At 38.8% G+C, this 17,493-nt stretch overlaps 1 protein-coding gene across 6 annotated transcripts in view; it reads left to right on the forward strand.

The window, feature by feature from the left end:
* RBMS1 (RNA binding motif, single stranded interacting protein 1) overlaps positions 1 to 17,493 on the forward strand; it is a 216,756-nt gene that overhangs the window by 164,899 nt on the left and 34,364 nt on the right. For all 6 annotated transcript variants that reach the window (XM_011947108.1, XM_011947110.1, XM_011947109.1 and 3 more), the window contains 2 exons: positions 6,442 to 6,500; positions 11,357 to 11,448. In XM_011947108.1, coding sequence (XP_011802498.1) covers positions 6,442 to 6,500; positions 11,357 to 11,448 — 151 coding nt within the window. The remainder of the gene's footprint in view (positions 1 to 6,441; positions 6,501 to 11,356; positions 11,449 to 17,493) is intronic.

Here is a 17,493-nt window from a genome sequence, read left to right on the forward strand (position 1 = left end):
CTTTTTTGTTTAGACATATCCCTTTTTTTTTTTTTTACTGTTGTTTCAAACACACCCATTGTGTTTTCAGGTTTAATAATGTTCATAAAATATTCTAAAACTAGCACAAGCACTGCAAATGACCCCATGTGCCTTAAATAAATTTACAACTGAAATGACCAATATTAAAATAACAACCATTATCGCCATCTGTTGGTGGTGATTGGAGTGGACTCCACTCTCCAGAGCTTTGGCTTATAACTGGCACTCTTCAAAAGCTGCACATTCCCTAGCACACAGGAAAATTTGTGTGTGTGTGTGTGTGTGTGTGCACGCGCGCATGCGCGTGCATCTGTGTGTGTGCATGTGTGCACATGCACGCGCACACACACATACATTTTTACATTTGTATGTGCACATTGGATAAAGTCTATAATGATATGCACCAATAATCATATCCAGGACTTCAGGTGATTTTAATTTTTCAACCTACTTTTCTGTGTCTTCTAATTAAAATAAGCTTGTGTTTCTTTTGTAAATATAAATTACCAAAAAGGTAGAATTTAGGAGGAACTAAGTGATGGAGGCAGACGAGAAAATTAAACTTTATATACTAATTGCAAACTAAGATACACCCAAATTTTATATTATAGCAGATGAAAGAGGAGATCTAAATGGAAGTAAAGAAATGAGTGAAACTGTGGTGCAAACTAAGGAAGTTTTAGTAAATTCTAAGCAAAAAGTTTTATTAGCCAGGTTCACTTGGGCCAAGAGGTTTGAACATGAACTTTTACCTGTTACCCTCTCCTTTTGAAATTATATATATATTTTCTTTGAAATTTATTTCAAATAAATTGAAAAAGAAATAAATTGAAATTTATATATATATGAAATATAACTATATTATTATATAGTCATGTCTCTTAATTACTCTTTATCTTTTTACTGTCAGAGCTTGCTCTGGAGTGGATTATCTACTTTTAGTGAAGAATATTGTAATCTGGGTAGCTGGGGCTGTGGTCTAACCCAGTTACTCTGAAGCCAGATAAAACCCAAAGAATCTTCATAGTCACTTTTTTTTTTTTTTTTCATAAAATTCTACACCATGCTGCTGTTTGGTCATGCACTTTCTTGGTGTCCTTAGAGTGTGAATTCCACCAGTCAGGAGGCCTGTTTCTCCTAGTACATCATATGTCCCTTATTCCGTAACAGTGAGTTTTTTTTAAACATGGGGTCTCACTCTGTCACCCAGGCTGGAGTGCAGTTACGCAATCCTGGCTCACTGCAACCTCTGCCTCCCAGGCCCAAGTGATCCTCCCAACCTCAGCTTCCTAAGTAGCTGGGACTACAGGCACACACCACCACGCCCAACTAATTTGTATATTGTTTATCAAGAGGGAGTTTTGCCACATTGCCCAGGCTGGTCTCCATCTCCTGAGCTCAAGCAGTCTGCCCTCCTCACCCTCCCAAAGTGCTGGGATTACAGGCGTGAGCCACTGTGCCTGGCCGATGATTATAAATAAATAAATAAATAAATAAATAAATAAAAATAAGCTACAGATAGGAGCAAGGGTAGGTGAAGATCTGGTTGCTTTGTGAATTTGTACCCAGATGTCTGTTACTCTTACAGGCATTGGTGATTGACAACAGAATTAGACTAAATGTTAACTGTCTATAACAGCTCCCCCTCACCCCTCACTTTAAATCTTACTGCAAGTAAAATGAGTAGAGAGAGATGACTGCTGTGAACCCTCCCACTCCTTATCCCAGTCCCTGAGGTGCCATTTGATACAAGGCTGCTCCTCATATTCTAGATCTGGACCTTTCCTGGCGCTTTTCTCATGACATCAAAAACTATTGGCTCTATACTCCATTGACGCAATAAGGTATCCAAGTCACCCACTGAGGAGCTAACTTAGCTAGGGCCTGACGGATTTCAATGGTGCGTCTTCCAGTTCTGGGGTCTGTATTTGAATGGGAGCCTCTTGTGCTGGGAGTGGTATAATTGAGTGGACAGCCCAAAAGAAGAATGTTTTAGGAAAGGGAAACCCTTCAGTACCTTAGGTAAATCCAAATAGGCAGCTTCCTGTGCCACTTGTTTGCAGAAGGCCAGTATGCAGCTGCCCCACAGACAGAGTGGAATCTGTTTTCTGATGTTCTGTGAAATCACAATCTTTCAGTCTTAGCCCACAAATTGCAAGGAAAACCACAATAGAAAGTAAAAATGATAAATGTCAGAAATCATTCTTTTTCTGCTCAGCATCCTCTGTCTTGTTATCCCTCTTTCAACCATAAGCCACATGTTTATTTCTTATGTTTGAAACAAGTAAAAAATTGCCTGTGCTTAGAAAATGAATATTTCGGTACCATACAAACCTTCCATTACTCTTCTACTTCCATACTCAGAGGGCATTGTTTCTCACAATCATTTCGTTGATAAGTTGCCGTGAAAATTTACTCATTTGTGAGCTCCGGGATTTCAGGCAAGGTGTAATGCTCAAAACTTGTATGAGCTTTTTGTTTTCTCATATGCACAAATGGGAATAATAACACCTACCTCATAAGATTGTTGTGAAGTTAATTAAATAGGAGCATACATGCAAAGTACCTGGCACAGGGCCTAGGACGTAAGTAGGAAGTCAAAAAATGTAATGCCCTTTCTAATTTCTTAGAAAATAGCCAACCAAATAGTTGAAGAGATTAGGGATAGTTTCATGGAAAAGATAACATTTGAACAGGTTCTTCAAGTTCAAGCATAGGTAGAATAGGGTAATGGAGAGATGTTTAAAGTGCTATTTAAGGTAAATTAATGCAACAGACAAGGTTGAAAGGCTGGATGCAGGGAGAACTATTATCTGTTTTTTGCATGTGTCTAGGAACAGTGAAGGGAGAAAGTGAATGTTGGAAACATATCAAAGGCAAAACTCAGAAGAGTTATTGATCACCTGGATTCAGGAATTACTGAGTTAGTGATGGCACAAGGACCCCGAACTTGGTAGGAGATTGGGAGAGTGACAGTGCTAGTGAATGAAAAGAGATGAGGAAAGAGACAGGGAAAGCCATGTTTGGGGTACTATTAAAGATGAGATTTAGAAAGTGGTAGGCTTGATATTTCACTACTTAAATATTTCACTAGATATTTAAGAATCCTAATAAAATATTAAGGTATTTAAGTAGAAAGAGGAAGAGAGAAAAACCAAAGCTTTGGTGATTTTAAAACAACATATACACACACAAGAACTGGGCAGCATCAGGAGATTAATTAAAAAAAACGCACGCAATGAATGAACTAACAAAAAAAACAAACAGTTGAAGACTAAATATTAAACTTGATGAAAGTACTCAGTTAAGGAAGAAGAAGAGGAAGCTGAATGGGCGAAGAACCCCTGAAAGAGGACTGTGAAAGATGGAATGAGATTAGGGAGTACCTGCCACAGAGAAGGGAGGTGCACTGGCATAGCGGACTCATGTCAGACGTAGCAAAGAGGCTGAGAGAGGGTGTGGTGTGGCTTGCATTCAGCACTACTGAGCCTTTTCTCTTTGCCTACTTCCTCATTCCCCTTTCTCCATGCCTTTTCCTGTCTTTCCCATCATTAAATGTTGAAAGCAGAACTAGAAATGTCGAAAGCCAACCCTTTACCTTCCTTCTCCTAAGTAGCCTTTCTTCTGTTTGGTTTACAAAATGCCCTGAACTCGGAGAGCTCAAGCAGCCTCTTAATCACTGTGACACTCAATCTCTTTACCCCAAATTGGAGTCATACCTACCATCCCCGCTGCTTTTGGAAAAATATGAAACAGGGATACAATCTAGAAGTGTTTTTGTCAAGGACTTATGCACACAAGAGAGTCCTGGTATCTTCGTCCATTTTTTGTGTTCCTATAAAGGAATACTTAAAGCTAGGTAATTTATTAAAAGAAAAGGTTTATTTGGTTCGTAGTTCTGCAGGTTTTACAAGAAGCAAGGCACCAGCACTTGCTCCTTGTGAGGGCCTCAGGAAGCTTCCACTCCTGGCAGAAGGCAAAGGGGAGAAGGTGTGTGCAGAGATCACATGGAGAAAGAGAAAACAGAGGAGGGAGGTGTCAGGCCCTTTGCACCGGAACCAATAGAGCAAGAACTCACTACCACAAGGATGGCACTAAGCTATTCATGAGGGATCCACCCTCACGTCCTAGACACCTCTCATTAAGCCTGATCTGATCTCCAACATTGGGAGTTTTTGTTTGGTTTGTTTTGAGACAGGGTCTCACTCTGTCACCCAGGCTGGAGTACAGTGATGAGATCACAGCTCACTGCAACCTCTGCCTCCCAGGCTAAAGCGACCCTCCCATCTCAGCCTCCTAAGTGGCAGGGACTACAGGCCCCGCACCACCATGCCCAACCAATTTTTGTGCTTTGGGAGGGTAGAGATGGGGTTTTGCCATGTTGCCCAGCCTGGTCTTGAACTCTAGGGCTCAAGCCATCCGCTGGCCTTGTGGCCTGCCAAAGGGCTGGGATTACAGGCATGAGCCACCATGCTCAGCTGGGAATCATGTACCAACATGAGATTTGGGTGGGTGAAATAATCCAAACGATAGGAGCTGGCAAATATCAAGCATATAACCTAGGTAGATAGATGGTTGCTGAAAGGTTGTCTTTAAATCACTTATTTTTTTCTCATTTGTAGATTTTTATAGGTTATTTCTTTGTAAGCCTAGTGATCTGTGTTAATATTGTTAAAATGCTCATAATCTCAACAGGGAATTGAAGGTGTTTGTGCAGCGTTATACCTCTTAGATGTAATTGTCATTTGAACCTGAAATTATCTTTACTTTTATGCTAGTTAATAATCATTTGATTACACGGAGTGAACATAGGGAAGATTAACTGTAGGAGAGAAGTGGCTCAAGCCATTTTTTTTTCTTCTAGATACATATATTTCAGCTTGTTTCAATGCATAAAATACAAGTCTGTAATATTCACAATGGCTTGAAATGCTACAAAATACTTCCATTTCCTAAAAAAATGTAATATGCTTTTTAGTCCTCAAAATCATTCATGAGAAAATTAGAGTAGAGTAAATGTGGTATTTTCGAAGTTAATATCTAGGAAAGTAGACTGTAAATGAGGAAACCTGAGACTCAGATGCATCAAGTAAGTTACGTGCATTTCCCAGAGTCTTACTTTGATTTGTTTTGTTTTGTTTTTGAGATGGAGTTTCGCTCTGTCGCCCAGGGTGGAGTGCAGTGGTGTGATCTGGGCTCACTGCAACCTCTGCCTTCCCGGTTCATGCAATTCTCCTGTCTCAGCCTCCCAATAGCTGGTACTACAGGCATGCACTACCACACCCAGCTAATTTTTGTATTTTTAGTAGAGACAGGATTTTGCCATGTTGGCCAGGCTGGTCTCGAGCTCCTAGCCACAAGTGATCCACCCGCCTCGCCCTCCCAAAGTGCTAGGATTACAGGTGTGAGCCACCACACCCAGCCTTACTTTGATTTTTAAGAAACAATTTTAAAAGTTATCTTTCAAATTTTTTCCCCTCAGTTTTTAGAAGGCAAGCATAGATAACAGTGCTTTTCCTTATGGTATGTTCACTATGGAGAGAGTATGGGGTTCAGTTCATATTTACATTATACTGTCGCTTCATTTTCAGTAGCAGTATGCTAAATTTTAATGTTCTTAATTTTTCCTATATTCCCCAGCATCTATGGCACATAAAGGAATCTGAACATATTTCTCGTAGAAACTTCATGAAATTAATGATTAATCCCTGATTAATTCTTATATTCTTCATTATATTCTTGATTGCCCGTTTCTTAGACACATATGCATGCACACAAGTTAGTGAGTTTACTGTATAATTATTATTACTGAATTACACGTGGTGTAAATAAGTGTATTTATGAACAGTTGTAAAAGTCCTCAGTAAAAGGGATCTGTTTGGCACCATTCAGCGCGTTAAACATAAACATGCGCTCACACCTGCCCTTCTGTGGCGATATGGAGCCTTGCCGTGCTGTCCATGGAACCAAAATGAATAGAATAATGCAAGCAGCTTTTCCCCGTTACTATTTCATAAAAGCTGTGTGGATCATGGGAGAGCACTTTCCTGTTAGAATTCTATAGCCTTGCATTTGGCTTTGTATTTTACCACTGACGTTATTAGAAGAAAATATTTTGTATAGAGTCCACATCCCATGTTTCTGTCCTAAGATTGTCAGGTAAGTACCTGATTTCTTCAGAGCTGAACTTCAAACTGCAATCCCACAATTCAAACGAAAGGCCTAGCCGTTCCCTTTTTTTCAGTTTTGAGTTTAGAATTCTCATTTCCTGTCTCTTAGTGAAGAACATTTTGTACTTTAAAGTTTGCAGATGTTTGAAAAGGACGTGTGTTCTTTGGATTTAGGCATTAATAAGGGATCCTTATAACTTCTTTTTCTTTCTTTTCTTTTTCTCCTTTTTTTTTTTTTTTTTTTTTTTAGATATGGGAAAATAGTCTCCACAAAGGCAATTTTGGATAAGACAACGAACAAATGCAAAGGTATGTTTTCTTGGCTGGTTATTTGGTAAATGATAGCTTTAGACAAATGATGGAATTTAAAACCTGATCTTTGGTTCAAAACCACCTTCATTTTATTAAAAACTAGATCTTATATATCACCCAGTTTCTGTCTTGCACGGTGTCAGCATATTGCTTACGTTTGTCCCTGGTTGGGTTTTGGCTACAAACCCAGCAGCAGCTAGCAGTTTGCCAGAATTCCAGATTTGACGCCAGTAGAGTTAACATGCAAAATACTGGTTGGCATTTAGCCCTTGCTTTTAAAAGGGGAGTAGAGTTAGAAAATAGCTTTTCTTTCCTGAGCCTGAGGAGATTAGAGCTGCTTACTGAAGACCATTGGACTGTACTAAAGAACTGAAAAGATTACATATTGTGCAAATTGGCTCTATTAATTAGAATAGAGTAGTTTTAAGCAGTACTTAATTACATGTTTCAATACTCCCAATTGTTCTCTGCTGAATGCCTGTTGACAATATTGGCAGCGGGGAGGAGAGAACCATTTTCACTGACCAAATTGTAATAGGGAGGGGAGGTCATGCGCCCCTTTGAAATATGCTGCTGCATTAATTTGATGCACTGACCTTCAGTTTTCCATGTAATTAGGATGAGCTCATCCAGCCCCATGTGCTGGAAGAGGAGGCGTCTACAGTAAGCAGCACTGATGCTCTGTGGTTCTGACTTTTAATGATCCAGCATCTTAACAATAGACATGTGATTTCTAGGAAAAGGGAAGAATAGAGTCAGCTGACTTTGAATCTAACTACTGACCCCATGAATTGAAATAAGTTGACAGGAATAGGCAGAGAAGGCAAATCTCCTCATTAATTAGACCCCAGTTTTTCAAGTAGTGGTGACGGGGCAGTGGCTTAGCACAATCTGAAAAAGGCAGAGAACATAAATGAACCCTATGGTAGGGGCCTCTCCTTATAAGCCAAGCATTTCCTTTAATCTAGACTTGAAGTGGTTCATTGTATTTCTGTCTCTTCTTCAAAGTGCCTAAATTTAAAGGAGCTATTGTAGCAAATAACTAAGCCCATGTTTAATCAACATGGCACATTAAGGCAATTTTGCCTTGGGACAGTGAATAGAGCGTGCTTTATGTAGAGTGGTACCCAGTAAACATTTTAAATGAATTAAACTAGAGAGAGTCAAATTGTAGACTGAAAGGCATATACTTAGTTTCTAAGATTAGTCTTATTTAACATTTATAAATGATTTGGGAGAGCAGAGACACAGAAAGAAATCTTTTGGTTTTATAAAGAAAAACAGACTCTTGCAGGCATAAAAATAGGAAGCTGATCACCAACATCACTTTGAAACTAGAGAGAAATCAGAGTAGATGAGTGGTTTCATCCATACCCTACCTCATCTATTTTTCTTCCCCACCCCAAAAGAAAGTTTACATGTCGGCTCAGTGTGTTAAAAAGCAGAGCTGCCCTAATTAAGTAAAAGAAAGGACCCAGAGGCTGAGTTATTCACCACATCCCTGAACTGAAAACCACACTATTTTACACTCTGCTCCAAAAGCAACCTATTCCATAGAAGCCTTTTCAAATTGCTCTACATGATCTAGAAAAAGTATGGGTAAAAATAAACTAATGCTAAATCTAACATGTCATAATACAAACCCTTAACAGTTGGTAAGGGCCCATAGTAGAGAGATTTATGGACTTCTGACTAAGGGTAGGACTAATTCAGAACTGATTTTAGATACAAGAAGTCTCCTGGAGACCTTCCTTTAAAGTGGGTCTTGGGAGACACTGCTTTTGGGTGTGTGGGCAGTAATAGAAACCTTCCAGGGCTCTCTGCTTCACACAAGCCTCCCAGCAATAGGTGTCAACAGATATCTGGTGGGTTGAGACGGTGGGTGAGTGCGTGAGTGGAGAGGGTAAGTAAGAGTGGGTTTATAAAATCCTAGAAGCAAGAAAAAAGTAATTTCAGGACAAATGAGAAGAAATAACACTTAACTTAGCTCATAATAAAGTTAGATAACATGTTACCCAAGATGACGTGATAGGTAGATAGATAGGCATGTAGATGATTGATAAATGAATATAAAATAAATGCATAAAAGATTATAGAATATTAATGTAAATGAAAGCTACTTGTGTTATATACTAATTTTTTAAGATTAAACAGATCAAAGGACTTTATATATGGGAATGAGAGATCTTAGAGGGTTACAGAATACTTTTTGCCACAAAACATATGTTTGGAACATGTATTTTCAAGATAATTAAGCTGAAGAAAGTATTAGAATAACACGTACCTAAGTGATTAAATTTTAAAATTCACAATTCAGTTGCTATTTTATATTTCAGTTTCTCTCAAAGTTTAGCCAACAAAAGGCATTTATAGGCCCTCCAATACTGGTAAATGTGGCATTTCAGGACACAAAAAAAAAGCTCACAAAAGATTGGTTATGAAATTGATTATTTATACTTACAGAAGTGCATGTAAGACCAGAACACTTACACACATTTGCAAAAATAGTTTCAGGATGAGTTAGATTAACAGGAAAACTAAGTGTAAAAGCAGGCAGCTTTAAGTTATTACCAAATGTCCCTGTGTTTCCTAGTGGCCACGGCAAAAATAGAAAACATAGCTCTCCCCATGATTCAGTCATCACAATGTGAGAGGAAAATCCAGGGAGCAGGAATAACATAACTATTCCTGGTCCTGAAACCTAAGAGGAATTCTCCTGGGAAGCCTCAGTGAGAGGATGCCATGTTATTTAGTGAACGCTGCCTTCAAAAACGTCTTTACACCTATTATAATCAAATCCATAGAGCCTGTATTTTTATATTGTCTTCTATTTATTTGAAAGTAATACAGATAGAGAAATGAAAGAGCACAAGGTTGCATACTTAACTATTATGTTTGTCTTCAGCAAATGGTTATAAAACAGCCATAGTGTGGTAGGCATTGGGAAAGGCCAGAAAAGGATGTTGACAGTTAACTAAAATACAAGCATTATGGATTTCTCTATAAGAAAATAACAGATAACAGAATACAAATAGTACCTGAGTTGGTAGTAACTTCAAATACAATAACATCAAAATTGAGATCTTCTGTTTATTGTAATTTGTTGACAATAGCAAAACTGAAGGAAAAAACTTAAATATCCATCAGTAAAAGCTGTATCATTTCATTGTAGCTGGGTGCTCATTTATGACCCGCTGAAACTGTATGAGAGAGAGAGAGTATGTGCATGTACATGCCTGTGTGTGTATCCACAGAGTGTTGTTGCATGTTAGCATGGACAACAGATGTCTAAAAAACATCGAAGATATGTTTAACCTTATTTCTAACCTGGAACTTAAGTAGCATTCTTTGTTTTACCTAGATCAACCTCTTCATTTTGCTCTCCAGCCTGGCTGTTTCTCTGTTGTCTAAATCAAATTATTTCAGCCCAATTCCAAGTAATATAAGGAAGCTGCTTCTTGTTTCAGTTTTAACATTCATCTCTCCTGAAACATCTATTCCTGTAGTCGATAGTCTGCTCCATCTCATTATAACTTACTTCGTTACCAGGCCATATTTTTGGTACTAATACTGCAAAACTGACTTTGGGTTGTTTCTGAGCTTTCTGTTTGACTGTATTGATGTTGATTTTGTCACTAGTGTCATACTATCTAAATTACTACTACTTAGTAATATTTCTGTAAGTAAATGATAGGGCTGGCTCCTCTTCTAAGCAACCTTCCAATGATGCTTTTCTTTTTCAAAGTGTTCTTACTCATTTAATATTAGTTTGAGTTCCATGGAAGGCTCTGGTATTTTGCCTGGTACCCTGTTTCTTTAGTCTACTAAGTATAACTTGACCCTTTTCTCAATAACTTATAATTATCACAGTGAAAAGTCTGTGATTCTCTATTTTGATACAGTGATACTCATGGAATCTGTTGAGATTCATGAAGCTATTAGTTCTTATGCTGTGTAAGTCCTATTCTTTGCATAGCTTTTTCTCTTTCATTGCTTGTTAGTAGTTTTTACCGTTAGACGCCATTCATATACTTACTCTGTAGCAGGCCTGCCATCACCCCAGCCCCGCTTTTCCCCTAATTTTCTGCTTTTGATTTGTTGTGGCCTGGGAAGACAGATGACCAGCTCATTAAAAAGGTTTGTAAAGCTATGGATAAGGAAACTTCAAACTAGTGCATCTCTTAGGAGGTTATGTGTTTGTTTTGTTATGTTTTGTTTTTAGACTTTAGAACGTGAACTGCCAAAACATATTTTAGGTGCCTTGAGGCATTTTCCCCAGCTCTTCTTTATTTTAAAGGGGTGTGATGAGCTGTATTTTAAGAAAATAAGTATGATGTCTTTAACTGAGTACTAAACTTTAGATTATTTTATATTGGGGTGTCTAATAGTTGTACTTATTCTAATTTTTAAAAATACAAGTTTATCTGCAAAATTTTTGTTTCTGTCATTTGTAAACTCTGTAGGATGGCTCCATCTTTCTTACTGAATCATTAAAATGCTATTTCTCTGAAGTTGACTTTTTTTCTTCCTTTTTTTTAATTTCTTTTTTTTAACCTTGGTTGGCAACTTAAATGTCTTTTTGTTTGTTTCGAGTAAATACAAGACACGTCAGAGCTTGAATAGGGAAACGCTGGTTCTTTACTCCCCGAACTCCCTCTGAAGGGACGCTTGTCTGGCTTGTGACAGGGAAGAAGGGCCCAGGAGGCTGCTGGCCTGCAGCTATTAACGCCTTAGCTCCCTCAGGACATTTTCATCTCTCTTGCCTGCACCAGAAACAAAGTAGAGCTGTTCTTTTACCTTTTACCTAACCACAGAATAATGGCTTAAATACTAAATGTGTTTTTGCATTTCAGGTTACGGTTTTGTCGACTTTGACAGCCCTGCAGCAGCTCAAAAAGCTGTGTCTGCCCTGAAGGCCAGTGGGGTTCAAGCTCAAATGGCAAAGGTGAGTTGAGAGCCAGCAATCGCTTCTCTGTTCCACAGCTTTGGTTGTGAAGCCTGACAGGTCTGCTTTTTCTATCCGCATCTGCAATCTCCCCTTCATCCCACTCAGCACAGCACCTTCTGGACACTTGTCCTGTGCCTCCGCAGCCTCCACAGTCACTCTTGTGCAGAGGACTGTTCCTCGTAACTTAATCTGTGAAGGAGGATTTATAAATATATAAAATTTACATAGTAAATTATGTAACCCCATAAGTAAATTGAAGAAATAGCAGCATATTTTCTCAGGTAATCAGGTGTTTGTGAGTCTTTAAGATCTGTACTGTTTAAAAAAAAAAATTTAAATGTCAGTGCCCAAGGAATGAATATTCTTCTAGACATGTTTCAAAAGATAATTGTGTATAGCATATTCTATTTCAGAAATATATATAACTGGCACATACATTATACAAATATTAAAACAAGTAGTTTTAATGCAAATGTAAGCTACAGATGCTATTTCTATTGTACAGTAGTAAAATATTTTTAGGTGTTGATTATTGATGGGATATAAATCTACTTTTTAGTAGTTCTATAATGACTTTATTCAAGACTTATTTCTGATGAACTTTTAGTATATTTTAGATGAGCAATATTGTTGAAAATTTCTTCAGGTGAGTAATATGCCTGAATGTTAGGGGATAGTAAAATGGGAGACCATGTTTCATGCTTTATATGTATTTTAACACAGTACACATGGATGTTAATTATAAGGTACATTTTTCTTGAAAACTTTCATCTTATGGTAGTTTACCGCTACAGTTTTGACTTAGAATATCACAGTTTCTGGATGTAAATGGAATTGATCAGCCAGTCATTGTGTCTTTCTCCTTGCATTAGTTTCATCCCGAAAGTTAGTTTAAGATGCTCAGACCCTCTTCCAAAAGTAATGATGCCTTAGATAGACTTGATGGCCTTGAAAAAGTTGGCCTTACATGATCTAAATCCCTAGTTCAGGTGCAGTCATAATTCTAAAGCTGGAGGGACCTTAGACTGTCTAGTGCATCTACCCCCAACCCCACTTTCAATTTTATTAAGAAGAGCTAAGGCCCAACTAGGAGAGTCACACTTGGAATGGCATGCTTCTCTTAAGTGCTTACATTCCATAATACACATTCCGTTATGTACCAAGCACATTTAGGAGTCTCTGCTGAATAAGCTGGTATTTATGTCCCAGTCTTTATTACCCAAATGTAAGTTTGCATTACATCCTAATACCTACTACCTACAGTGCAGTTATTAAGACATCTGTGTAATTATGTAAATTTTTTAAAACCTGAGTTCTTCAGTTGCTACAGAAAATATTTTCAAGCCCGAAACTCAGCAGTTTGATCTTGTGAGTATTCTTTTTAAAAGAGCAATACTTTTATATTATCTGGCTTCTTCAAGTAAAGAGGAAAGTAATTTTATACTGTCTTCTGCTACTTCTGAATTGTAGCATGTAATTGTTCCCTGAGAAGCATTTACATACACATAAGAAGGTTCATAGAAGTTAAAGGACTCTGGTAAGCAGATAAGTTGCCTACTAGGACCTTAAGGATGTTGAAAAACCTGTATGCAACTATAGGGTAGAGATGTACTTTGAATGAAAGAATCAGCATAAAGATTTCAGTAATTAGTAAAAGGAATCACCTTTCTAAGTAACTGTTGCCATTTAATATTTTTTAAACTTTGCATTGAGTTGAACTTACTTTAGATTTTCTTAAACTCCAGAGTAAGAAGTTTTTTCACTCTGTCGCCCAGGCTGGAATGCAGTGGCACAATCTTGGCTCACTGCAACCTCTGCCCCTCTGGGTTCAAGCGATTCTCCTGCCTCAGCCTCCCGACTAGCTGGGATTACAGGCACTTGCCACCATGCCCGGATAATTTTTGTAATTTTAGTAGAGAGAGGGTTTCGCCATGTTGGCCAGGCTGGTCTCGAACTCCTGATCTCAAGTAATCTACCCACCTCAACCTCTTGAAGTGCTGAGATTACAGGCGTGAACCACCACACCTGGCCTCAGAAACTGTAAATATTGAGCATCATTATTTTCAGATTATGTGTCCCTCATATAGAGATTCTCTGTGACATTATTGAAAGACGGTGATAAAGAGGTTTTAAATATGTTTATTGTGACTGTGTGATACCTATGTTGCATAATGATTTGCAGAATTTTAATCTGGTTCTGTAAACGATGGGTAACCCAGCATTGTATAAGCAGGACTTTTAGGGCACAGTCAGAAAACAACTTTCTTCTTTTCCCCACTGTCCATTCTATTAAATAATGCACTCATTGAAGCTCCTTGCTTTTGGATAGAATCCAGGGCAACTCTCATGACTTCTGTAGCCACTGTCATTATTTCAAGAAGTTCCCCTAGCTTCTTTCGTTTCAGGTGTTTCTGGTTGATATTTTTTTGGTAGAATGCCTCAGTTTTTCATAGCCAAACTCCATGAAGCATACATATGTTTCAATATATTTTCAGTCAGAGTCTCAAGTTACATAGCAAATACAGTTTATAGAATGTCAGACTCACATGTAGTTGTTTTTAAAACCCCTGAGAGTCAACATAAGGGATGTGTGTCTTGGATATTGTTGGTGCTGAGAGAGACATCACAGCCTAAAAAGCAATTGTTGGCTGACAACCATATTGATTATTTGGTGATCAGGAAGCAGTGTTTCCATCCTAGCAGAACCATGTGTTATATGTGTGCACACATGTACAGAGACAGATGTAATGATGAATGTATTTAGTTACATTTTGGGGAACTATAAAAACATAGGAAAATAAAATAGTTACATTTTAGAAAATTTGGTTGAGGGTTATGACTGATGTGTAATACATTATAATTTTTTCCTATTTAACATAATGTGAAATAGGCTCTCGGTTAACATTTTGATGCTCAATTTCTGATTTTCAGGAACAGATTATGATGTTAAGTGTGTGATGCCTGTAATTTAATACTCCAATACTGTTTATTTGACAAAAATTTTGAGTATCATGTAGTGAATCTTCAGCTGAAGCTTCTTCCTTCCCTGGATTAGGTCTGCTCCAAGTAGCAAGCTTATAGTACGATGAGCAAATGATGAATTTCTTTCCTATTTCCAGAGCTTGTTTTTCTCACTCTTCCTTCAGCTTACTAGCCGTGGCTTTGTTTAACCCCTCCAGGGTTGGTGTGCTGGAAAAGGATGACCTGACAATGAGGTCATCTGATGTTGATTTCTGTAGCCAGGCAGCATGCTGATGCTTTCTCTCATGGAATGCTTTGTTTTTTTGAGATCTTTAACCAACTCCATCCCTACCTCCGCTAAATTGATCTTTCTCCTATAGCTCCTTGAAGTGAAAGAATACATGTCCTCAGGTTGACATGGTCAGCTCCTGATAATCTAATGGTCTATCTTCAACCCCTTTCTGCTGGGATTTCTTGCCCCTCGAAGCAGCCTTGGGAGGATCTAACACAACCCTGGGCCAACTCTACCTGTGTGGCCCACATCTGATCTACCTTTGCCAGTCATCCTTTGGAGAGAGTTACCTCCCGGCCACACTTGTCAGCCTTTCATCCTTTCTCCTTGAAGATTCCTTAGATTTTTAAGTGGGACATCTATCTGTTGTATCCACTCAGGTTCCTGAGACACCGATCAAGCTCCCTGAGTGGTCGCCCCTCTTGCTTGACTGATGGTGAGAGGAAAGCAATTCACAGGGTGAGACTGGGAACGCTTCAGCGTTTCTCTCCCCATAATTAATGCTCACTCTCAGTCCCTCCAGTCTCTTAGACACAGACAGGAGGTGGGTGGTCAGTTAAGTGTCCCAAACCAGTTCTCAGCCAGCTCCTTTCAGGCTATCTTTAGGTGGTCTGGTTTCTCACTCTGGCATGTGGGAGTGCCCAACACCCATTGTTTTGTGGTCTCCCCTCAAACAGAATTAGAAAGAGTTCTATTTTAGCAATCTGTTAAGAATGTAGAGGCTTCAGTTGGAGTGACCACTGAACACTTACCTAGGCATCATTTCCGATGCCTGTAATATTAAGCAGCATAGAATATTAACTATACACTGTTTTGATGAAGCCTTTACAAAGCTTTTATTCAAAACTGAACTGGGTATAGACTGGCACTATATGTCATGTCTACAGCGCTCTTCAAATACTAGCTTTCCCCCAGGTTGAAAATGAGCACTGTTCAAAGACCTCTTTAGAAAGCTTGATACTATAAATTGGCTAAGGAAAAGGACCTCTTCCTCCATCATCTGTGGCGAGGACCAGTACTCAGGTTCAGAGGTGCTGGCCAGCTGCCAACATTCTGCATATTGTGAGTTTCTTTAGGTCCCTATAGAATGACTTGAGATTCCTAGACCTGATTTCTTTTTTATGATATCATTAAAATTACAAGAGGTATTTTAAATATCAGTGCGTTTATCGTTCTATACCGTAGAACCATGAGTTTGAGTATCTAGACTTGACTTAGCCCCTTTATGCTGTCTGGATAAAGGAGCACCTGACACACATCTTTCGGGGAGATGATTTTTATTTTGTTTTGTTTTGTTTTTTGAGACAAGATCTGGCTCTATCACCCAGACTGGAGTGCAATGGGGCGATCTCGGCTCACTGCAACCTCTGCCTCCTGGGTTCAAGCGATCCTCCCACCCTCAGCTTCCTGAGTAGCTGGGACAACAGGCACGCACTACCACACCTGGCTAATTTTTATATTTTTTTGCAGAGACCAGGTTTTGCCACATTGCCCAGGCTGGTCTCACACTCATGAACTCAAGCAATCTACCTGCCTAGGCCTCCCAAAGTGCTAGGATTATAAGCATGAGCCACCACACCCAGAGGGGAAGTGATTTTTAAAAGAAGTTTAAGTCCAGCCCCTGTGCTTGCGTGATAGGGAGGGGACCCATCACTTTCCACTCTCCTCTAGTGAACTAATCAGGATTTTATAATGTGTTGAAAACTCATATTGTTATATATTAGAAGTCTTTCATCCTTATATAATCAGAAAAAAATTAAGGGCAATCACTTAGAGGATATAATATTGTTTGACATACTAGCTACCTAAGTTGAAAAAGAACCCCACAAATATTCAAAACTAAATTGCTGCAAAACTGCAAAATGAGGGCATTAGAGACCAGTGATTGGTTTTTATTCATGTTTTAGTTTTCAGTGCTTTGCCTGGTACCTGCCATATGGTAGGTTTTTAGTGTTTGTTTTGTTGATGATCAAATAAATTAATTGAGAAAATAACTTTTTTCCAAGCTTGGGCAGATACTGAGAATTAAGAAAGGGACAGTTAAAAATTATATCCCTCAAGTACACTGATGAAACTTAACCTAATGGCTTTGGGCCTTTTGGAAAACCTGTTTATGTTAAACTAGGCAAATGTTACAAATGTTTACATCTTTCAAATAAAAGACTCAGATTCTATAAAAGGAAAAGAAACGCAGATAATGAGCTACAAAGACAGAAAAGGGGAATGGACGTTGTTTATATCTATTAACAAAGTGGCTTCTGTAGGCCTTTCATTTCTTCCTATTGCCTGATGGGGGTCAGCAAATCCTCATGTGCTGTTTGGCTATTGGGAAGTTTACACATTTTTTTCAATAAATAGGCAGTCACACGAGCAGAAATGTAATTCCTCCTCTCCATCCAGAGCTTCAACCATGCTCTGAGTGATTTGCAGTCACATGCCAGTGACCGGCTATCTGCTGGTTGTTGAACCTATTCCGTAAAAGAGAAAACAGATGTCTGCTCTTACTGCCAAGTCCCCGTTCTTGCATTTTAGGAACCATTCCACGCTCACGGGGAGGTTTTTGTTAATTTCTTTCGGATGGTGACTGAGTGCTTTATGCTGTGCAGGACTTCTGAGCCTGGCTTTTCTACTCACGTGAACGTTAGTAGCTGTTTATCCCTCTGACGGCCAATGTGGGATCTAGTTTTCTGCTTGTTACGGAAACCCTTGAACCCCTTCCATGCCTAGGGACAAAGGAGGCCCATTGACCCCATTTTTATGTTTGGTCACCTATAATTGAAAGAGTAAGT

Source organism: Colobus angolensis, unplaced genomic scaffold, assembly GCF_000951035.1.
Source record: "Colobus angolensis palliatus isolate OR3802 unplaced genomic scaffold, Cang.pa_1.0 Scaffold259, whole genome shotgun sequence".
In the NCBI taxonomy this organism is placed as follows: Eukaryota; Metazoa; Chordata; class Mammalia; order Primates; family Cercopithecidae; genus Colobus; species Colobus angolensis.